We start from the raw sequence: 17,102 nt of genomic DNA, 5'->3' as shown, positions 1-17,102 counted from the left end.
TGCTGTAAAAGCCCTGGCCCCTTCTTTTCTTGTCCTGTTTTCCCAAGTCAAAGCTGGGGGGTAAAGCTTGTGGATAATTGAGCATTCGGGGGGATTCTCCCCGCTTGAAAACATGGGCAGAGGACTTCAATCTGAGACCCCAGACATGGCATGTTAGGGTGTGTGGTGAGACCAGAGCAAACGAATATGCTGCTCTACTTATCTGGCCCTTTGTAGTTCCCCCACTTTATTTACACATCAAAAACCTTGTCTGAAAAAAAATGGAAGAAAAAAAACTTGCTGGTTTGCATGTTTCGTTCCGCTCACTGAGAAACCATTGCAGAAGTATTTGCCTTTTTCACTTATGATGAAATCAAAATGTTCTGTGCAAACATGCCAACATGGCCTTTAAAGAATACAGTTGTGTTTGTGTGCATCTTGTGTCTGCACACTCTCGTAAATCTTTGTTGTTTTTGCTGTAGTTTACTGTCCATTGACGGTTTTAGAGAAAGACGCAACCAGAAATGCATTGACGTTTCTCCCCATGGCAGGCATTGTACCCATGAAAGCTGCCTCTTTGAGGTGTATAACTCTGCAGACCAAAACTCTGACACTCTTTAATGCACCATTATTCTACAGAAAACCCTGACGCGTCTTAGTTAATCCTGTTCCTGTCATGGGACAAGCCCACCTAGAGAGAAAAGCTGGAGGCTGTAGCAGATCTGCTTGTCCAGCGAGCAGATTGTCTTGGCTCTGCTGATGTGGCTATTACTGAGCAGGCCCTGGGACAGAGAGGAAGGTTGTGTCTCTACACAGTGGCTGCTGAGAACCCTCCTCCTGTACGGAGGACTCCGGACGGAGATGAGGAGGACAAGGGGCTGAATCAGAGAGCTGCCTCGCCGCGGCTCACTCCTCCCTCCTCATCACTCTCGTGATCTCGTTGAGGAATCTATTTTTTTTGCTGCCTCCTCTTCCTCTCCTCGATGCAAACATGCTCTTCCTCGTTCTTTGTGTCTCTTTTCTACCCTCCCTCTCTCAGTTTCACTTGCTTCCTCCTACTTCCTCTTCCTTTCTCTGCCTACCCCCCCCCCCCCTCCTCTTTCTCTCTCTCGTTCTCCCTGCAATGGAATGTGAAGTCAGCCAGTGGAAATGACAGGTTGGGGATCCACAGCCTGCCAGGACCTTCTTCTTCACAGTGTTTTTCATGCTCTCTTGCACCCTTCGACATGTACATACAGGCACTTATCAAGGGACCCAAGCCGAGTATTGACCAAGTGTAACATTTAAATGAGGCCCATTTCGTAGCATCTCAGTTTCCTGGTATGAGCCAGACCTGGGGACTCTCAGCCTGGGTCTCTTGGGCCTAATAGGAAGCAAGGAGTGCAGAGGAGTAGTGCAGTTCAGAACAGAGCAGGACATTCAAGAGGTTGTCCACTATTGTTCACTGTGTCAGAGTGACATTGGTGGGGTTTTGAGTGTCGACCTGGTTTGGGATGTTCCCTGTAATGTTCTGGAAAGCTGGTGGTTTTATAGTTTGCCAGGTCATTCGAAATGTTCCTCTTCAGTTTACTATGCACAATTCTATCTCAAAAGAATTAGCTAACTCTTTTTATTGAGGTAACATTAACTACCACCTGACTAAATAACAATCCCTATACTAACAACACTATTGTTGCGTAGTGACTGCTATGTTGTTACGCTTCACACACAGAAAAGTGTAATTTGCATATTTTAACTATCTACCCATCATAGAAGTGAAGTGAGACATAAAAACCTTCTCCAGACCAACATGCCAACCTCCATGTGTTTGTCAGTTAAAGGGCTTTTGAACAGTGTCCACTCTCCAGGAAACATATATTTGCTATTGAAACACTATAGCCTTCTCTGACTAGCAGGACCAAATAGGATTCATTGTGCTGCGGAGAGACAGGAAACAAGGAAGGATGAAATGGAGGGCGTGAGTGACTTGTGAGGCAACCGTTGACAGTGAAGGAGAAGAAAATGAGGGAGTAAATAGGTCTGATTATCAAGGCGGCCTAATGGCTCTGACTGTCTCTGTTTGACAGGCTAAATAGCACACTTGACAGATAGGCAGAGGGAACCAAGCCTTGCTTCCCATTGTCAGCGTCTTCTCCGGGTAATGAGGTGTCCGACCAGTAATCTGGTCCGCCACCCGGCCTTTGTGGTCCATTGTGGTCAGGTAATTGCGGTAGTCCTGGTTCTGACAGGAGGGTTACAGAGCAGACCGACACGGCTGGATCCGTCTGAGGGATTCTGGGAAATGGCGTGGATAGAGAAAATTTGTCGAGAACGATAGAGATTATGAAAGAGATACGACATGCAGACATTTGAGGAATGTCATTTCTAGGTATGCCAGGTTTGGAGAAAGTGTATGAATATGTTGTGCTCGAAGACTTCTCTTCAAACTTTGACTGCAGATGGTTGGTTTTGCTCTCCTGCAATGCATTGGATAAAACATCCGGATAGTGTTCAAGCTTTGGGTGATGTTGTCTAAAGAAAACCGTGGGAGGGTCTAGGGGTGCGGAGTCGAGAGACAACTGAAGAGACACAGAGCAAAGGGTTCAAAGAAAAGAGGGAGGACGAGATAGAGAGGAAAGGGAGGGGACGGAGCCAAGAGGATACAGTGGGGATCACTGAAGAGGCCATTAAACTGCCCTAGATCCCTACGTGTGTCTGAGAGGAACATCTGATCAATACTGTGATTTAGGAGTTCATTCAAGGCCTGGGACACACACTCATACACTCGGACACACACACACATGGATGCACAAAACACACATATACTCTCGGTTATTTACTGTCTTTTCTGCACTCCCTCACTCCTCGGCTGGCCCAGTCATATTTATCTCTGATTGCAAGTGAAAAGTGTCCATTTTGTGTATCTTTCAGGAACATTAGGATCGTATTCACCGGGAATAGACACTGTGTGTAGCCCTGAGGGCAGTGTTAAATGCTAAACGTCCATTAGTATAGGTTAATGCACAAGGGAGTCATTAAAGCTCACAGAAGGGTAAGAAAATGTCGTCTTACGTAACTATATTTCCTGAATAGAAATTGCCGGACCATATTGGACACTTAACTTGCATGCACAGTTGAATAAAGCTCGCACTGCGATGCCGTTTTCCCTCACCGCAGGCTCATGCTGCTTCCCTCTCCCCTCAGTTTTCAGTTGGGTTTGTTGCAGTGGCAGTAGCTTAGCTCACCTAGTAGTAAACATGGCTAGCTGTTTTACATTGTGGCAGAGGAGGTACTGGTACTGTAGCAACGTCTTGCTACTGTAGCAAATATGGCTAGAAGGGTTAGCTGGGTAGCAGAGATGCTTGAGGACTAGCACCAAACCCCTCCCTCCCTCCCTTCCTATACTAGGGCCCGAAGGGTCAAAACTGACACTGACTTGATGACCTTGATACTGTGCCAACGACATGCCTTCGCTTCTGTATGAACTGCTCCCCTTTCACCAGTTAGCAGCTGTGTTTATAGAGCACCTTTCTCTGATATACGAGCACCTTTTCATCAGGCCTTTCAGGGGCAGGTAGAAGCTGTTCACCAAAACAAGGCGAGATGGCAGGAGGACATGCAGGCCCAGTTCATCACCCTCCAAACATCTAAACTCAACAAAAAGATTTGTACCCCCGAGGTTGGAAGAAAAAGACACTTAACGGAAGTGTTGTTCACAAAACAGTTTGGATACACAGACAAGGTGTTTCTCTCGTTTATGGTTCGGAGGCATTTTGTTTCTTTGATGAATGCTTGTTTCCCAGGCCTTCCAGTGCTTTGTGACTATTAGATACTAAGAAAGTGGAAGAGAGAGGGTGTCCAGAGGTTTCATCATTTCCAAATGCTCTCAAGGCTGTTCCTAGGGCGCCACTCGGTTTCATTTTGTGTGTGTTCCCATAAATGTATGATGGTGTCCTAGAGTATGGCAGACAGAGGCCATATAACAAGCAAGGCTCACATACTCCATAGGTGCAAAGTTCCTGACCTTTTTGATCTATTAAAACCGATGGTTGAAATGCATGGTTTCTAGGATAACTGCTCATATGAATGTAGTATATGTATTTCTCTTGGTTGTGGGCAGTTATTATGTGTTGGTGTGTTTATGCGTGTGTAGGAGGTGTGTGTCAGTCCTTCCCTACTTTCAGAAAACCGTACAGAGTGCGGGTTTAATTGAAACCCATGTACTGTGCTGTCTCCAGGAGGGGCATTACCATACAGACTCCCCTCTCCTCTGCGTACTGCATGCTCCTCTAATGGGAGAGCTGGGGTTTAGCCACCACATCTGGGACTGTCACAGAGAGTGGAGCTGTTGCTTGTTAGCCTCTCATCTGCGCCTCACACAGTCCCCGGTTAGAAGGAGACGCTCCAGCGCCGCGCAGGCCCAGCGTCCATGAGACAACTACAGCTAGACTGTTGGAGAGTTTGGCCACAGGCTGTTTGTGTCCGTGTGTTTGCCCCCCCACCACACCCCGTGTCTGCCTTACTATGTGGAGGAATAAGCCTCTAGCAGAAGGTCAGATGACCCATTACCTTAACATTCCAGCCAATCATTTAGCAGTGGGAAGCGTTGGAACACTTTTTTTTCTTTTTTTTTGCCAGGGTTAGACGGATGAAAGCACTGTGGAATGTGGAATCTTGCGCAAAGTACCGGACTAAGCCCACGAAGATCACCTTCATGGAGTTAGAGAGAGAATAGGCGGACTACTATTCAAGTTTCTTCAGTTGATTTGCAGCTGCAAGGAGTTGTCATGGGACTGATTATGCACGGTATTAGCTTACGGCACTGGGTTAAGTTGCAAAGGTTAAGATAGTCATTTGAATATGTCTATGCATCTTGTGTGAAGATGTAAGGCTGAAAATAGGTTTGACGTCTCGCTGGCTGTAATGTGCTGTATATGCGGCACATTTACAATATGACGATGTTATGAGCACCATGTGAACACATGGTGTTCAGGTAAACAAGGTTTCCATATCTGTTTCTCTCTCTCTCTCCCCCATCCCTCTCTTTCTCTCTCTCCCTCTCTCCCTTTTTCCTTCTCTGGTGGATGCTGGGAGGCTTGACTTTGATTAATGGTGAGCCGAGCTCTGCATTAAAAGCCGGGGGCAGCAAGCGGGGCCAGATAAAAGTGGAGCAGAGGAGCGAGGGAGGGGGAGATGGTGGTGGGGGGGGGTGCAGGGCACAGACACCCGTCACTGTCAGCGGTGTCGTCCCCTGGTGATGTCGGGGACGCAGACTGGGGGACAGCGGCGCTTCAGCGGGCCTGAACCCCGCTCTCTTAGACGCAGCGACACACAGTCCCCGACAGGCTTTCTGCACACAGGCCCCCATGCACACACACACGCACACACACACACACTCACGCACACATTTAAACACAAGCTGCTGGGACAAGTGCTTGGCTGAGAAGTCCTTTTTTTGATACACCTATATACACACACAAGCACGCCCACACAAACAGAACACCACTTATTCAAGTACTTGACAAACTTTTTGGCCGCTTTCAGAACAGTTGGCCCATGCATCGCGTGTGTCTGGCTCGCTGTCTGAGTTTAGGGTGAAGGCACACTAAATGAGTAGCACCTCTCCCTAGAGGCAGAGAGAGGCCTGGGAACTGACTGGAACAGTCTAGGCCTCTAGCTGCTCATTAATGATGCTGCCAGGCCCCATCTCTGGCTGCTGGTACACAACCCAGACAGAGGGGTCGAGACACCAAGCGCCCCCTGAGGTGAGACCCGGCACAGGGGGCTCTCGGTTTGGGTCGGAGGACGGCAGGGAGGCTGCTGGAGGCTGGCTAACCCTGCTGGACTTTTGAAGTGTGTTTGAGTCTGTCCCGCGATGACTCACGAATGACCCACGTTGACACGCGCGTGTGCGAGATACACACACTGACAGACGAGTTGGGGAATCCACACCGCATGCGAGAGAAAAGCACACCGATTAGAAGACGTACACTCAGAAGCTTAGAAGACGGACTGCTTAGAACACTAACCCCCCCCACACACACACACACACACACACACACACACACTGCACACTCTGGCACACTTACACACACACATTTCTTCTGTCCGATCGGGATTTGATGGCACCCAGCGTGGCCTGGTGGAGAGAACAGAAGAAATGACAGAGGGATGACAGGGCCGAGGACAAAAGCGAGAGAATGAGCGGGAAATTGCGGGTTGTGCGGGTTAATTGACAGCAGGTTGGTGTGCGATCAGGTGCGCCACGACTCAATGTGAGAGGGGAGACAGTGCAGCCAGCCTGAAAAAAAACTCTCCACAAAAGAGATGGAGACATTTTATTCCACCTACAGGGCAGTTTCTTATCAAGGAAAAAAAAACTAAACAGCATTTAACAATTCATGTGACCTGGGGTCTTGGTATTGCATTAGCTGGTAATTGTACTGTTTGTTGGCTGTATGGGGGGAGGGAACAGATGGATGGCCGGCTGGTCGTTTTATTTCACTTTTTAAGAGCGTAGAGAGAAGAGATGTGCTTGGAATGAATGGATTCATACTCATTTGGTCCTTTGGGTCCTCAACATACAGTGTAGGACAACTTACAAGTTATGTTTATACGCCAGTAACCTTTTTACCATCAAGATGAAGGACAGGAAATAAACGGTCCCATAGTTCAATGTTCCTTGACACTAACCACTCTCTTGTTAGAACTAAGCACTTCCAATTCTTGATTATATGCTGCAATTAAGTGCACAATTTGTACGCCGCTTTGAAAGCAGCATGTAATGCATGTCATTTGGAAATGACTCTTGTTGTAGCTCTGCCTGTCCTCACCCTCGTCTGTGTCTCTTCCTACTTCCAGCTCCCTCCATAGTTCCCATCATGCACCAGGTCAGCTCCACCATGAAGAGCTTCACGTTGTCATGGCCACAGCCGGAGCAGCCCAACGGCATCATCCTGGACTACGAGCTCCGCTACTATGAGAAGGTAGGCTGCATCACGCCTGGGCTCTGACACATCAGGGCTCCTCCGGAGCCCCAGAGCACCCGGGCCCCACGTCCATAACATGTCATAGCGACGTGTCCGACCCCCTGCCTCTCCCACTGTTCTTTGGTTTCGCTTCTCGACGAAGTGAATAGCCTGACCCCGCGATCCATCTCCATTCCGGCTCCCACTGCGGTAACGCTAGTCCTCTGGCAGAGACCCATCGACCCGTCTGCTTCCTCACAATGGGCCCCTGCTTTTAATAAGCTACCCGAGCCTTCACAGAACCCCCCCCCCCCCCCCACCACCACCACCACCCTCACACACCCCCAGCCCCCCAGCCCCCGTATTGACCCACACTGGCTTCTCCCAAGGCCCAACCCCCATCAGCCCTTCACTGGAGGCCACAGCCTTCAGGCTTCTTTGTCTAGTTCCCGCTTGTCTACCTGTTTGGGTCGATAACTAGGCTGCTGTTCTGAGCCACTTGTTTATTTCTGTATTTCTGTTCTTCAGTGTAATTGGTGAGTTTGGCTGGTACCCCCTTAGGGACACAGGATTCTTTATTACATATCAAAGTCAATAGGAGCTGTTGGCCGACATGTCAAGTAGAATAGCATTATTATTTAATTTATTTAAAACTCTCTCACTATGATCTCCAGAATCCATGTTTTTCTGGTTGGATTTTGTTCGTTTGTGTATGTAATTAGGTATAGATCTACTAGTGTGCGGACACCTTTATACAACTCACTTTTATTCCACATTTACCAGCTGCTGGAGAGGCCGTGTGTTGTAATTGCATTGATATGTCCCCCTGGAAACAGTATCTGGCAGAGGGCTTTGCATCATGTAAACATGGCCCATACCGCTGCCTGGTAGCCCGCACCTCATCCATATGGATGAAACCTAATCCTATTGATGTTTATGTAGCGTGTCGGAAAACAAGTAGATGAGCTCTCCGTAATCGCACATTAATGAATTAATGAGTATATGAGGGCTAATTGCGCAGAGGGTGAAGCAAGGCGAGGGTGAGAGCAAGGTTGCTCAAAGGTCGCCTCCTCCTTCCGTTGTTTCTCTCGCCTTCTCCCCCGAGTGGTTTGTTTCTCCTCTTTGTTTTAGCATCTCTGTAAGTGTAGCATAATGAGTTGGTGGCTGAGAGAGAGACAACAACAGAGAGAGAGAGAGAGAGAGAGAGAGAGAGAGAGAGAGAGAGAGAGAGAGAGAGAGACAGAGAGAGAGAGAGAGAGAGAGAGAGAGCAATAGAGAGAGAGAGCAATATAGAGAGAGAGAGAGAGAGAGAGCAATAGAGAGAGAGAGAGAGAGAGAGAGAGAGAGAGAGAGAGAGAGAGAGAGAGAGAGAGAGAGAGAGAGAGAGAGAGACACACAGAGACACAGAGAGACAGAGAGACAGCAATAGAGAGAAAGCAATAGAGAGAGAGCAATAGAGAGACAGAGCAATAGAGAGAGAGAGCAATAGAGAGACAAAGCAATAGAGAGAGAGAGCAATAGAGAGAGAGAGCAATAGAGAGAGAGAGCAATAGAGAAAGAGAGAGAGAGAGAGAGAGAGAGAGAGAGAGAGAGAGAGAGAGAGAGAGAGAGAGAGAGAGAGAGAGAGAGAGAGAGAGAGAAAGGAGATGGAGAGAGGGTGATAGCCTGGTAAAACATTGTGTTGTACAGATGAGATTTCCTCTCAAACTCTGTACTTTGTGCTTTGATCCTGACAAGCTCTCCTACTGGTCCAAACAACTAGGTAGTCAGTCCTCCTGACTAGAGCCACTGTGAACTTCAGGTCCATGTTAGTTTCTGCTTGAATGTGTGTGTGTGTCTCTTTATTTGTTTTGTGTTCATGTTATGCTTAGGGGGCCGTGTGTGTGTCTGGACGTGTGTGTGTGTGCTGGGTGGCCATAATGTCTTGTGTTGAGGAGACAGAACATCGCTAAGCGAAACAACCATGCTAGTTATTGAGGGAACATTGCACACCTCTCCTTCAGTATTGGCTTACAGCAGCATATAAGCCACATTCCAAAGTGTCCACCTGCACAGCTGAAGAGAAAGCCTGTCGAGGTCACACGCTCTCACACACTCTCTAACACTGGCATGACGGCGGAAACAATCTGGCCGTGGAAGTCCAGCCAGTGTGGAGCTTAGCTGCGGCAGGTTTTCAGGCATAAAAGACAATTATGGAGTTTTCTATCCTTCAACCATAATACACCTCCCTGCACACGCTGGCAATGCAGCCTGCGCTACGGGGAACTTACAAGCTGGATAATACAGCCATTAAAACCTGGTGCTCCTTTTGATCAAAATGGCCTTGCCTCCCGTCTCTGCCTTAGTGTGTCGCAGCATAAGCTCCATATTGCTTCTTTATGGGGCTCTGTTATGGCCGGGCCCATGATTGTTTCAGCACAGTCAGCTGGACGTGGGAGCGAGATGCGTGCAACACGCCACACACACACACACACACACATACACACACACAAACATACACACACACATACACAACAAGAAGCATTAGTCTGTTAAAGGTGTTCGCTCTGAACGGTGCCACCACAGCGTGCTGCACATTTGTCAAATGAAACCACAGAGTTCAGTGGTAGGATTAAAGTCATCTTTGAATGGAATTTTAACCTTCGACCTTTCAAGTTTGTAGTCCCACAAAAAGAGAGCGAGGGAGAATTCTATTTTTTAAGAGGGAAGCGAAACATGTTATTCAAGCCCTCCCCTTACCCTCCACCCCTACTCTCTCTCACACACACACACTCACACACACACACATTCACACACACACTCTCTCGCCCCAGAGTAAGTGGTCCTGGGATCCTGTAATTTGGGAAGCAAAAAGGAGTGAATGAGAGGTCTACAGAGAGAAGGAGGAATCTCATTCCCTCTCTCTTCTGTTCCATTCTGTTCTTTCGTTCCCTGAGAGTTTGGGGCGGGTGGAAATAACATGCTGTAGCCGAGGTCAGGGCCTCCATTAAGACAGAAGTGGAGAGGGGACCGGCTCTGGTTACTGATGTGTGAATGTGTGTGTCTGTGTGTGAGTGTGTGTGAGTGTGCGTGACTGTGTGTGTGCACAGGCCGACGGCGGTGTTTGTCGAGGTGTTTCACGTTGCTGGCCCTGTGCACTCAGGTGACACCGTCCCCACAGGAGAGGAGCGAAGGGGGACAAGCCTCAGTCAATTACACCAACATCCACAAACAACCAGCTATCTCTCCCTCGTGCACCTTCTAGCGCATATAATGTACTAAACACCATCAAGAGGAGGATATCAGGGAGAGAGCCAGAGAGCAGTGAAACAAACAACATTTGAAAGCACTCTATTTCAGTTTCTCCCCAATCAATCTTAAGACACGATGTGAACACATTTAGGGAGTTATTTGGTTTCTCTTTCAAGTGTCTTTTCTTAAAGGCCAATGAGAGTGGAGCTAGGCCGCATGGTCCCTGAGACGGCGCCTCTGAACAGAGCGAGTGCTCGGACCACAGAGAGCCCGGTTACAGAATAGGGTGTAGGACACCACAACAACAAAAAAGTCAATCCTTGTATACTGACCACGGGGTTCCCTTCGATGCGTCTGTGGTCGTGCGGGCAGCAATCCTAAACATAAATATCACCACAAGTTGGCGCTAGACCCCTTGAGGCCCTTGTGGCATGAAGAGAGAGGGACATTCCTCGACCATAAACATCCTTCTAAGGCAGGGACTTCACAGCAAGAAGGCGCTGAAGTGTTGCCCAGACATTCTGTGTTCCATGTAGGATGTTAACATTCGGAGGGCTGTACTCACAGCTCATAACTCATCGTTTCCCAGGTAGGAATGTAGGTATGTAGCCGACCCACATTGCGGTGTAGCTTAAGACGTTTTTGCGTACGTTGGTAGTATCAATTGACCTCAAGGGAAATATACATGTTTTAGTTCTATTGTCCCAATATGTTTGGTTATGAACCTTTCTCACCCAAATCTCTCACTGTGTTAATGTTGTGTTCGTATCAAGCCCACTGAATAGCTGGACCAGTTACCTTTTCACTTACTCATTCTGTGTATTTTGGGGGGTTTAAACATTTATTAATTAATTAATTTGTTGTTGTTGTACATTGTAATTCATATAATTAAGATTCATACAATTTAAATACCCTTAGATCTGCTTCAAGCAAGTCATCTAAATTCATAAGTAAAATGGTAATTATTTGCGCATTAGACCTTAACACCAGCCATCTTGTCTTTTTTTATTTAAATTGTTAATCCATGTTTTTTTTTCCTCCAGCAATTTCTTTTTTTCATTAGAAAGATGAAATAGGAAAAAACGTGATATAGTGTGTGTGTGTGTGTGCGTGTGTGTATTTCTTGAGTGAGTATGTAGTGTGTGCATGTGTGTGTGTGTGTGTGTGTGTGTGCGCGTGTGCGTGTGCATGTGTATGATTAGGACACATGGTATCACACCACGTCTGTCTTCTTGCCAGGTAGCCATACTGTCCTTTTTGGGTGGTTGGCACATGCTAATGCACACGATGGTACATGCACACACAGACACGCATGCACACACACACACTGGATTGTGTAGGCCCACACACACAATGTATGCCCACTCACGTAACAGTCAAACACACACACACACACACAGATTCATGGTTGCCAGGAGCTGGCTCAGCCCTTTTGCTGGAGTGAGATGGGTTGGCTCCACTGAGGCATGTGTGGGTCCTGGACAGCTACACCCAGCCCCTGGACAGCTACAACCAGCCCCTGGACAGCTACACCCAGCCCCTGGACAGCTACACCCAGCCCCTGGACAGCTACACCCAGCCCCTGGACAGCTACAACCAGCCCCTGGACAGCTACACCCAGCCCCTGGACAGCTACACCCAGCCCCTGGACAGCTACACCCAGACCCTGGACAGCTACACCCAGACCCTGGACAGCTACACCCAGCCCCTGGCCAGATATACCCAGACCCTGGCCAGATATACCCAGCCCCTGGACAGCTACACCCAGACCCTGGACAGCTACACCCAGACCCTGGACAGCTACACCCAGACCCTGGACAGCTACACCCAGACCCTGGCCAGATATACCCAGCCCCTGGACAGTCAGAACAGACTCTAGAAGCACTCACCCTTTTTGATTAAAACCATTTGAGCTGTTTTTACAAGCCATGTTATTCAAGGCGTCTGTGCTTGTCAACATCATGCCCCATAAGGAAGCTCCAGGCCTCCAGCCAACCCCTCAAAAAACTCCAGAGACCAGCATGCACCCAGGATTCTCTGTCTGTCACTGCTGGCAAACCTTCCCATTGGCCGGCCTTCCATCTGCCCTCCCCACCTGCCACCCAGTCTTAATATAGCACATTGGGGCGGGGTCTCCTTAATCCCCATTTGACTGACTGCAGGCGGTGGCCACTCCTGGTTGGAGGTCTCTTTTGGCGTGGGCTTTTATTAGCTGTCCCTGATATGCTTGCCACCCCACCTGCTAGCTAGATTATCATGTGACAGATGTAGGTGCTGGTGTCAAATAATCCCCATTTGACTGACAGCATGAAAAGGCCACTCCTGGTTGTCTCTCCCTCCTGGGGATGCTTCCCCCCATTGGCTGTTAGCCATCTGCCTGCTCACCTGTCTCCCATATGGATCTGGCAGATGGGGGTGGGGTCCTGAGAGTACTGATTTGACTGACAGCAGGAGTGAGCCAATCCTGACTGCAGGTGGTCTATGTTCAACCAACCGTATCCCAGCTGATGAATTTGAGATCGATGCTCCAAGGGTCTAATAATGTGGCTTTCTTTCCAGTGGCTTGGCTGCAGCCTGGTCATCTATCAGGGAGATAGCTGTGTAGAGATCCATGTTGTGCTCGATTAAGTGGTTTACTGAGTCGATTGAAGGATGCAGTGTTCGTCTACTTACCTAAACTACAAATACATTTATTAAACAGACAATATATATATATATATATATATATATATTATATATATATATATATATATATATATATATATATATCATTTGTATTCCTGTTGACTCCCAGTGATATAATTAAACTCTGAAAGCATACAACGTCCTGTTATTGGACAAGCTATATAGTTTACATCATTGGAGTGAGTGTCCAATAAGGCCTAATTTGATTGGAGGGATCATTATGTGTGTGGCCAGATTTCCTAGCTGCGTCTACCTCATCTGCTCAATGACGGGGCAACCGGAATGATTTGATTACCCTTATCTGATTGGATAATGATTTGGGTGCGTGGGAAGCATCTGGTTCATGCAGTGGGTCGCTGCTTTGTCTAACCCTCCAGTCCTCCCAGTTTCTGTCTTCAGTATTCTGTCTGCTTCTCCTCTCTTTCTCTTGGTCGACCCTCTCTCTTCTCCCGTTGTCTTTCACCTGTTCCATTACGTTCCTTCCACCTTTCCTCAGGTATCTTGAATGTGCTTGCTTATTACTCGCTTATTAAACCATCAATAAACCATCAACTGCAACTCTGTACTCATAAAACTGCCTGTTGTAGGGATTATTTGGGTTAGTAGGATTTCATATATTTAAATTGTATATCTTTATATATGTGTATATATGCGTGTTCATATACATATATTTGTCAACAAATTCAACCATTTATTAATACATGTTACACATACAGGCCTATATGTTTTCTATACACTGTTTTGTATGAAAACAAACACAGTAAAAGTGTAGTCATTCAAAATGAAGTGCTTACCACTTTATTTTAGTTTGAGATGGTTGAGAGACAGGAAAGTACTTACTGTATAACCCCCCCCCCCCACCCTTCTCTCCCACTCACTAGCTATCAGTAGTCTGCAGGCAGTGGGAGCAGTCTTATTTTCGAGCTGTCATATTAACTGTGTGTGTGGGGCGGTGATGGACCTAGCACACTAATTACGGATCTCCCATAGGAGATAGCGCCGTCTCCTGTCTGTGTAGCAGAGGGAAAGAGAGTAGTTCACACACACACACACGCACACGCACACACACACACACAGGAGCTCCAAGGAAGTTGGTGTACAATAGCTTTGTATTTACCAAAAAAAATGATAAAACAGATAAACATGCACATTTGAGTGATATTTTGTGCCCTTTAGCGAGATGAAAACAAGAAAGGGATGAATACAGTATTAAAGAACCCCGTTCAATGCCACATACCAATGTAATGTCCGTGAAAAGAGCATTCAAAGCATTCTTTTGATTTATTCAGTGAAAACGAAATATGTTCTGTGGTTGGAAGGAATTAGTGTGCCGTCATAATTAGTAGGAGAGCTTCTTCAGAAGCCACAGAACAAGAGCTGGTGTGTCTGCTACTTCCTCCAGTAATTAAACTCGCTCAGAAGCCATCTGAGACTCCCCTTTACTAACACCAGCGTGGAGCTCTGCGGAGGGAAAGAACTCCGGCGTAGAAATAATGTGTATCGTTGTGTACGTCCCTGTGTGTTTGTATGTGTGTATATCTGTGTATGTGTGTGTGTACAGTAAGTGTGTGTGTGTTGTGGTGTCATGAGAGGATCATAACCCACAGTGTGTGCAGTAAGTGTGGGGGCCGTCTCACGCCATGTGGCCCCAGTCGGCGCGGTTAGCAGTGACCCCGGTTTAGGATATATCGAGTACGTTTCGAGCGTGCTCCTGTCACGGTGTCAGCACTAGTTTTGACAGAAGGTGAATTGTCCGTTTGACCACCTAGCGTATCCCTTCCCCTCCGACCAGCCCACGCCTGACCCCTGACGTGTGTCTGCGTGTGTTTCAGGACCACGCTGAGATCAACTCCACCATGCAGCGGAGCCAGACCAACACGGCGCGAGTGGAGGGGCTGCGTCCAGGCACCGTGTACGTGGTACAGGTGCGGGCGCGCACCGTGGCTGGCTTTGGCAAATACAGTGGCAAGATGTGCTTCCAAACACTCACAGATGGTAAGACCCGTCGTGCCAGGGACAGAGAGGGGGGGGGGGGGGGAAGAAGGGAGAGAGAGTTTGTGTGTGTAGTAGGGTTGAGTCGGGTGGGATTGTATCTGTGTTTATTTGTGTGTCCTTGGCATGCATGTGGTCTACAGGTAGGGATTATTGTCAGTGTGCAGTCTGTGTGCGCATGTGCCTGCGTTCATGCGTGTGTGTGTACACGTGCCTGTGTGTGTGCTCCTGCGTGACTGCCTCAGTGTGTTTGTAATGCTGTGAGATGATTGTCTTGACGACTTTCTAACAAGTAACCAAGTGAGTCACAATATGGGGGCTTTTGATTGCATTTTCATTTTCTACCGGTTCATTTCCATCTTAATGTTGATCCGAGTGTGTGCACATGTGTGTGTGTGTGTGGGTGTTCATAATGGTGATTTTTGGAGGGTCTTTTGTATGTGTAACTGACTGTTTAATCCAAAATGCTTCGCTAATTGTTTTTTTTCTGAGAACCCTTCTGTTGTATGAGATCTATCCCAGAATGCTTTGCTGTGATTAGAGGCTGATGTGATTAATTATTCGTCACCAGGGCTTGGATTGTTCGCAGAGGGGGGGTTGGGGGGCAACACCTGCTACTCAGCGTATCTATGTGGATGTACAAATGTGTGTGTGTCTGTGCATTTATGTCAAGTATATGTGCACCATGTGTTGGTGGGTTTTGGTTTATGTGTGTGTCTGTATTTACGTGTGTGTGTGTGTATGTATGTGTGCTTGTTTGTGTGTCAAATTGGGGGAGTGGATGAATCCACTGTCTAGCTGACACCTTCCCCAGTCATCCAATCACACACAGGCAGGCTGTGAGGCCTGTTGTCATGGCGATACTGCATTTGAGCTGATGCTGTGATGCAGATTGTCGTATTCTGTCTGTGATTACAGTCCAGAGTTGATAGTCCACATCCCAACTTTTTCAAAAACGGCATTGTGGAGTGTAGCGATGTAGATTAAATGCTGTAGTTGCTCCATTCAACAACACTGAACCATGTATTAGCCCTAACCCATTCCTTTATACTACAGTAGCTTATGTTCTACCAAATGCTTCACTGCACTGTACATCATAGAAAACTCGAGGAAAAAAATACCTCGAGACTGCTGTATACTCGACAACACTCCAAATGAAGACAGAGTAGCAGAGGACAGATGTTGGGATGATGATGATGATGATGATGACCTTTGGCATCTCCATCCTGCAGGCTAGTATCTGTTTAGAGCAGATGTAGCTGTATGGCTCTGGTCTCTCTGCTGGTTGTAATTATCTCTCCTTTTTACACGCACACACATTTATACACACACATTTATACACACACACACACATTTATACACACACACATGTATACACACACACACACACGCACACTCAGGACAAGCTGACGGAACATCCTCTGGCCCACCGCCACGGCACGACATTCGTCAAGGCAATTAGCAGCAGAGCCACGAGAGCCTGGGCTGTATCGCACCTCTAACCAACACACACCTCCTCTCAGTAACCCCCCCCCTCCCTGGACCACCTGTGTCTCCCCTGCTCCCTCCTTCCTTCCCTCCCTCCCTCCCTCCCTCCCTCCCTCCCTCCCTCCCTCCCTCCCTCCCTCCCTCCCTCCCTCCCTCCCTCCCTCCCTCCCTCCCTCCCTCCCTCCCTCCCTCCCTCCCTCCCTCCCTCCCTCCCTCCCTCCCTCCCCCTCCCTCCCTCCCTCCCTCTGGGCCATGTGATTGACAGCCGGGATGATGAGCAAGTGATTGGCCCATCAGCGGGGTGGGGGTGCCTGCAGCGAGGAGGAGAGGGAGGGATACCTCCCTGGCTAATGGCACCGAGCCTCGTCTCGGATAACTGATTGTAAATTGCAGGCCTGTTGTCAGCCGCAACACGGACACCAAGATCAGAAATCCCTATTTGCAGACGGAGCAAGAGGCGAGAGTCATCCTCTCGGCGGCGGGCGGGCGTGCGACCTCATCCGCCTTTTTCGTCCACTTCCATTATGTATCTTGAGAGTCGTGTCACTTTCGGTGGCCATCGTTCATAACTGCCTCCCTGCCGCTTTGCCTACCCGCTTTTTCTTCTCTCTCTCTCTCTCTCTCTTTCTCTCTCTCTCTCTCTCTCTCTCTCTGTCTTTTAACGCATTCTGTGTTTTTATTTGGTCTTTGGCTGTCTCACGCTCGTTTGTAGTGTTGAAGATTCAGTATTGGGCGGCAGCCGAGCATGCTAACTCAGTAGCACCAGCAGGCTGTGCACTA

The 17,102-nt window shown here is 48.0% G+C and overlaps 1 protein-coding gene across 1 annotated transcript in view; it reads left to right on the top strand.

Moving 5' to 3' along the window:
• ephb1 (EPH receptor B1) overlaps positions 1 to 17,102 on the top strand; it is a 121,157-nt gene that overhangs the window by 79,723 nt on the left and 24,332 nt on the right. Inside the window, exons 6-7 of the mRNA XM_084706933.1 lie at positions 6,820 to 6,944; positions 14,675 to 14,837. Of these exons, the coding sequence (XP_084563059.1) occupies positions 6,820 to 6,944; positions 14,675 to 14,837 (288 nt within the window). The remainder of the gene's footprint in view (positions 1 to 6,819; positions 6,945 to 14,674; positions 14,838 to 17,102) is intronic.

The sequence above is a fragment of the Hypomesus nipponensis genome, chromosome 10 (assembly GCF_054491055.1).
Source record: "Hypomesus nipponensis isolate SF chromosome 10, ASM5449105v1, whole genome shotgun sequence".
NCBI lineage: Eukaryota > Metazoa > Chordata > Actinopteri > Osmeriformes > Osmeridae > Hypomesus > Hypomesus nipponensis.
This window is presented reverse-complemented; position numbering and strand designations above follow the sequence as displayed.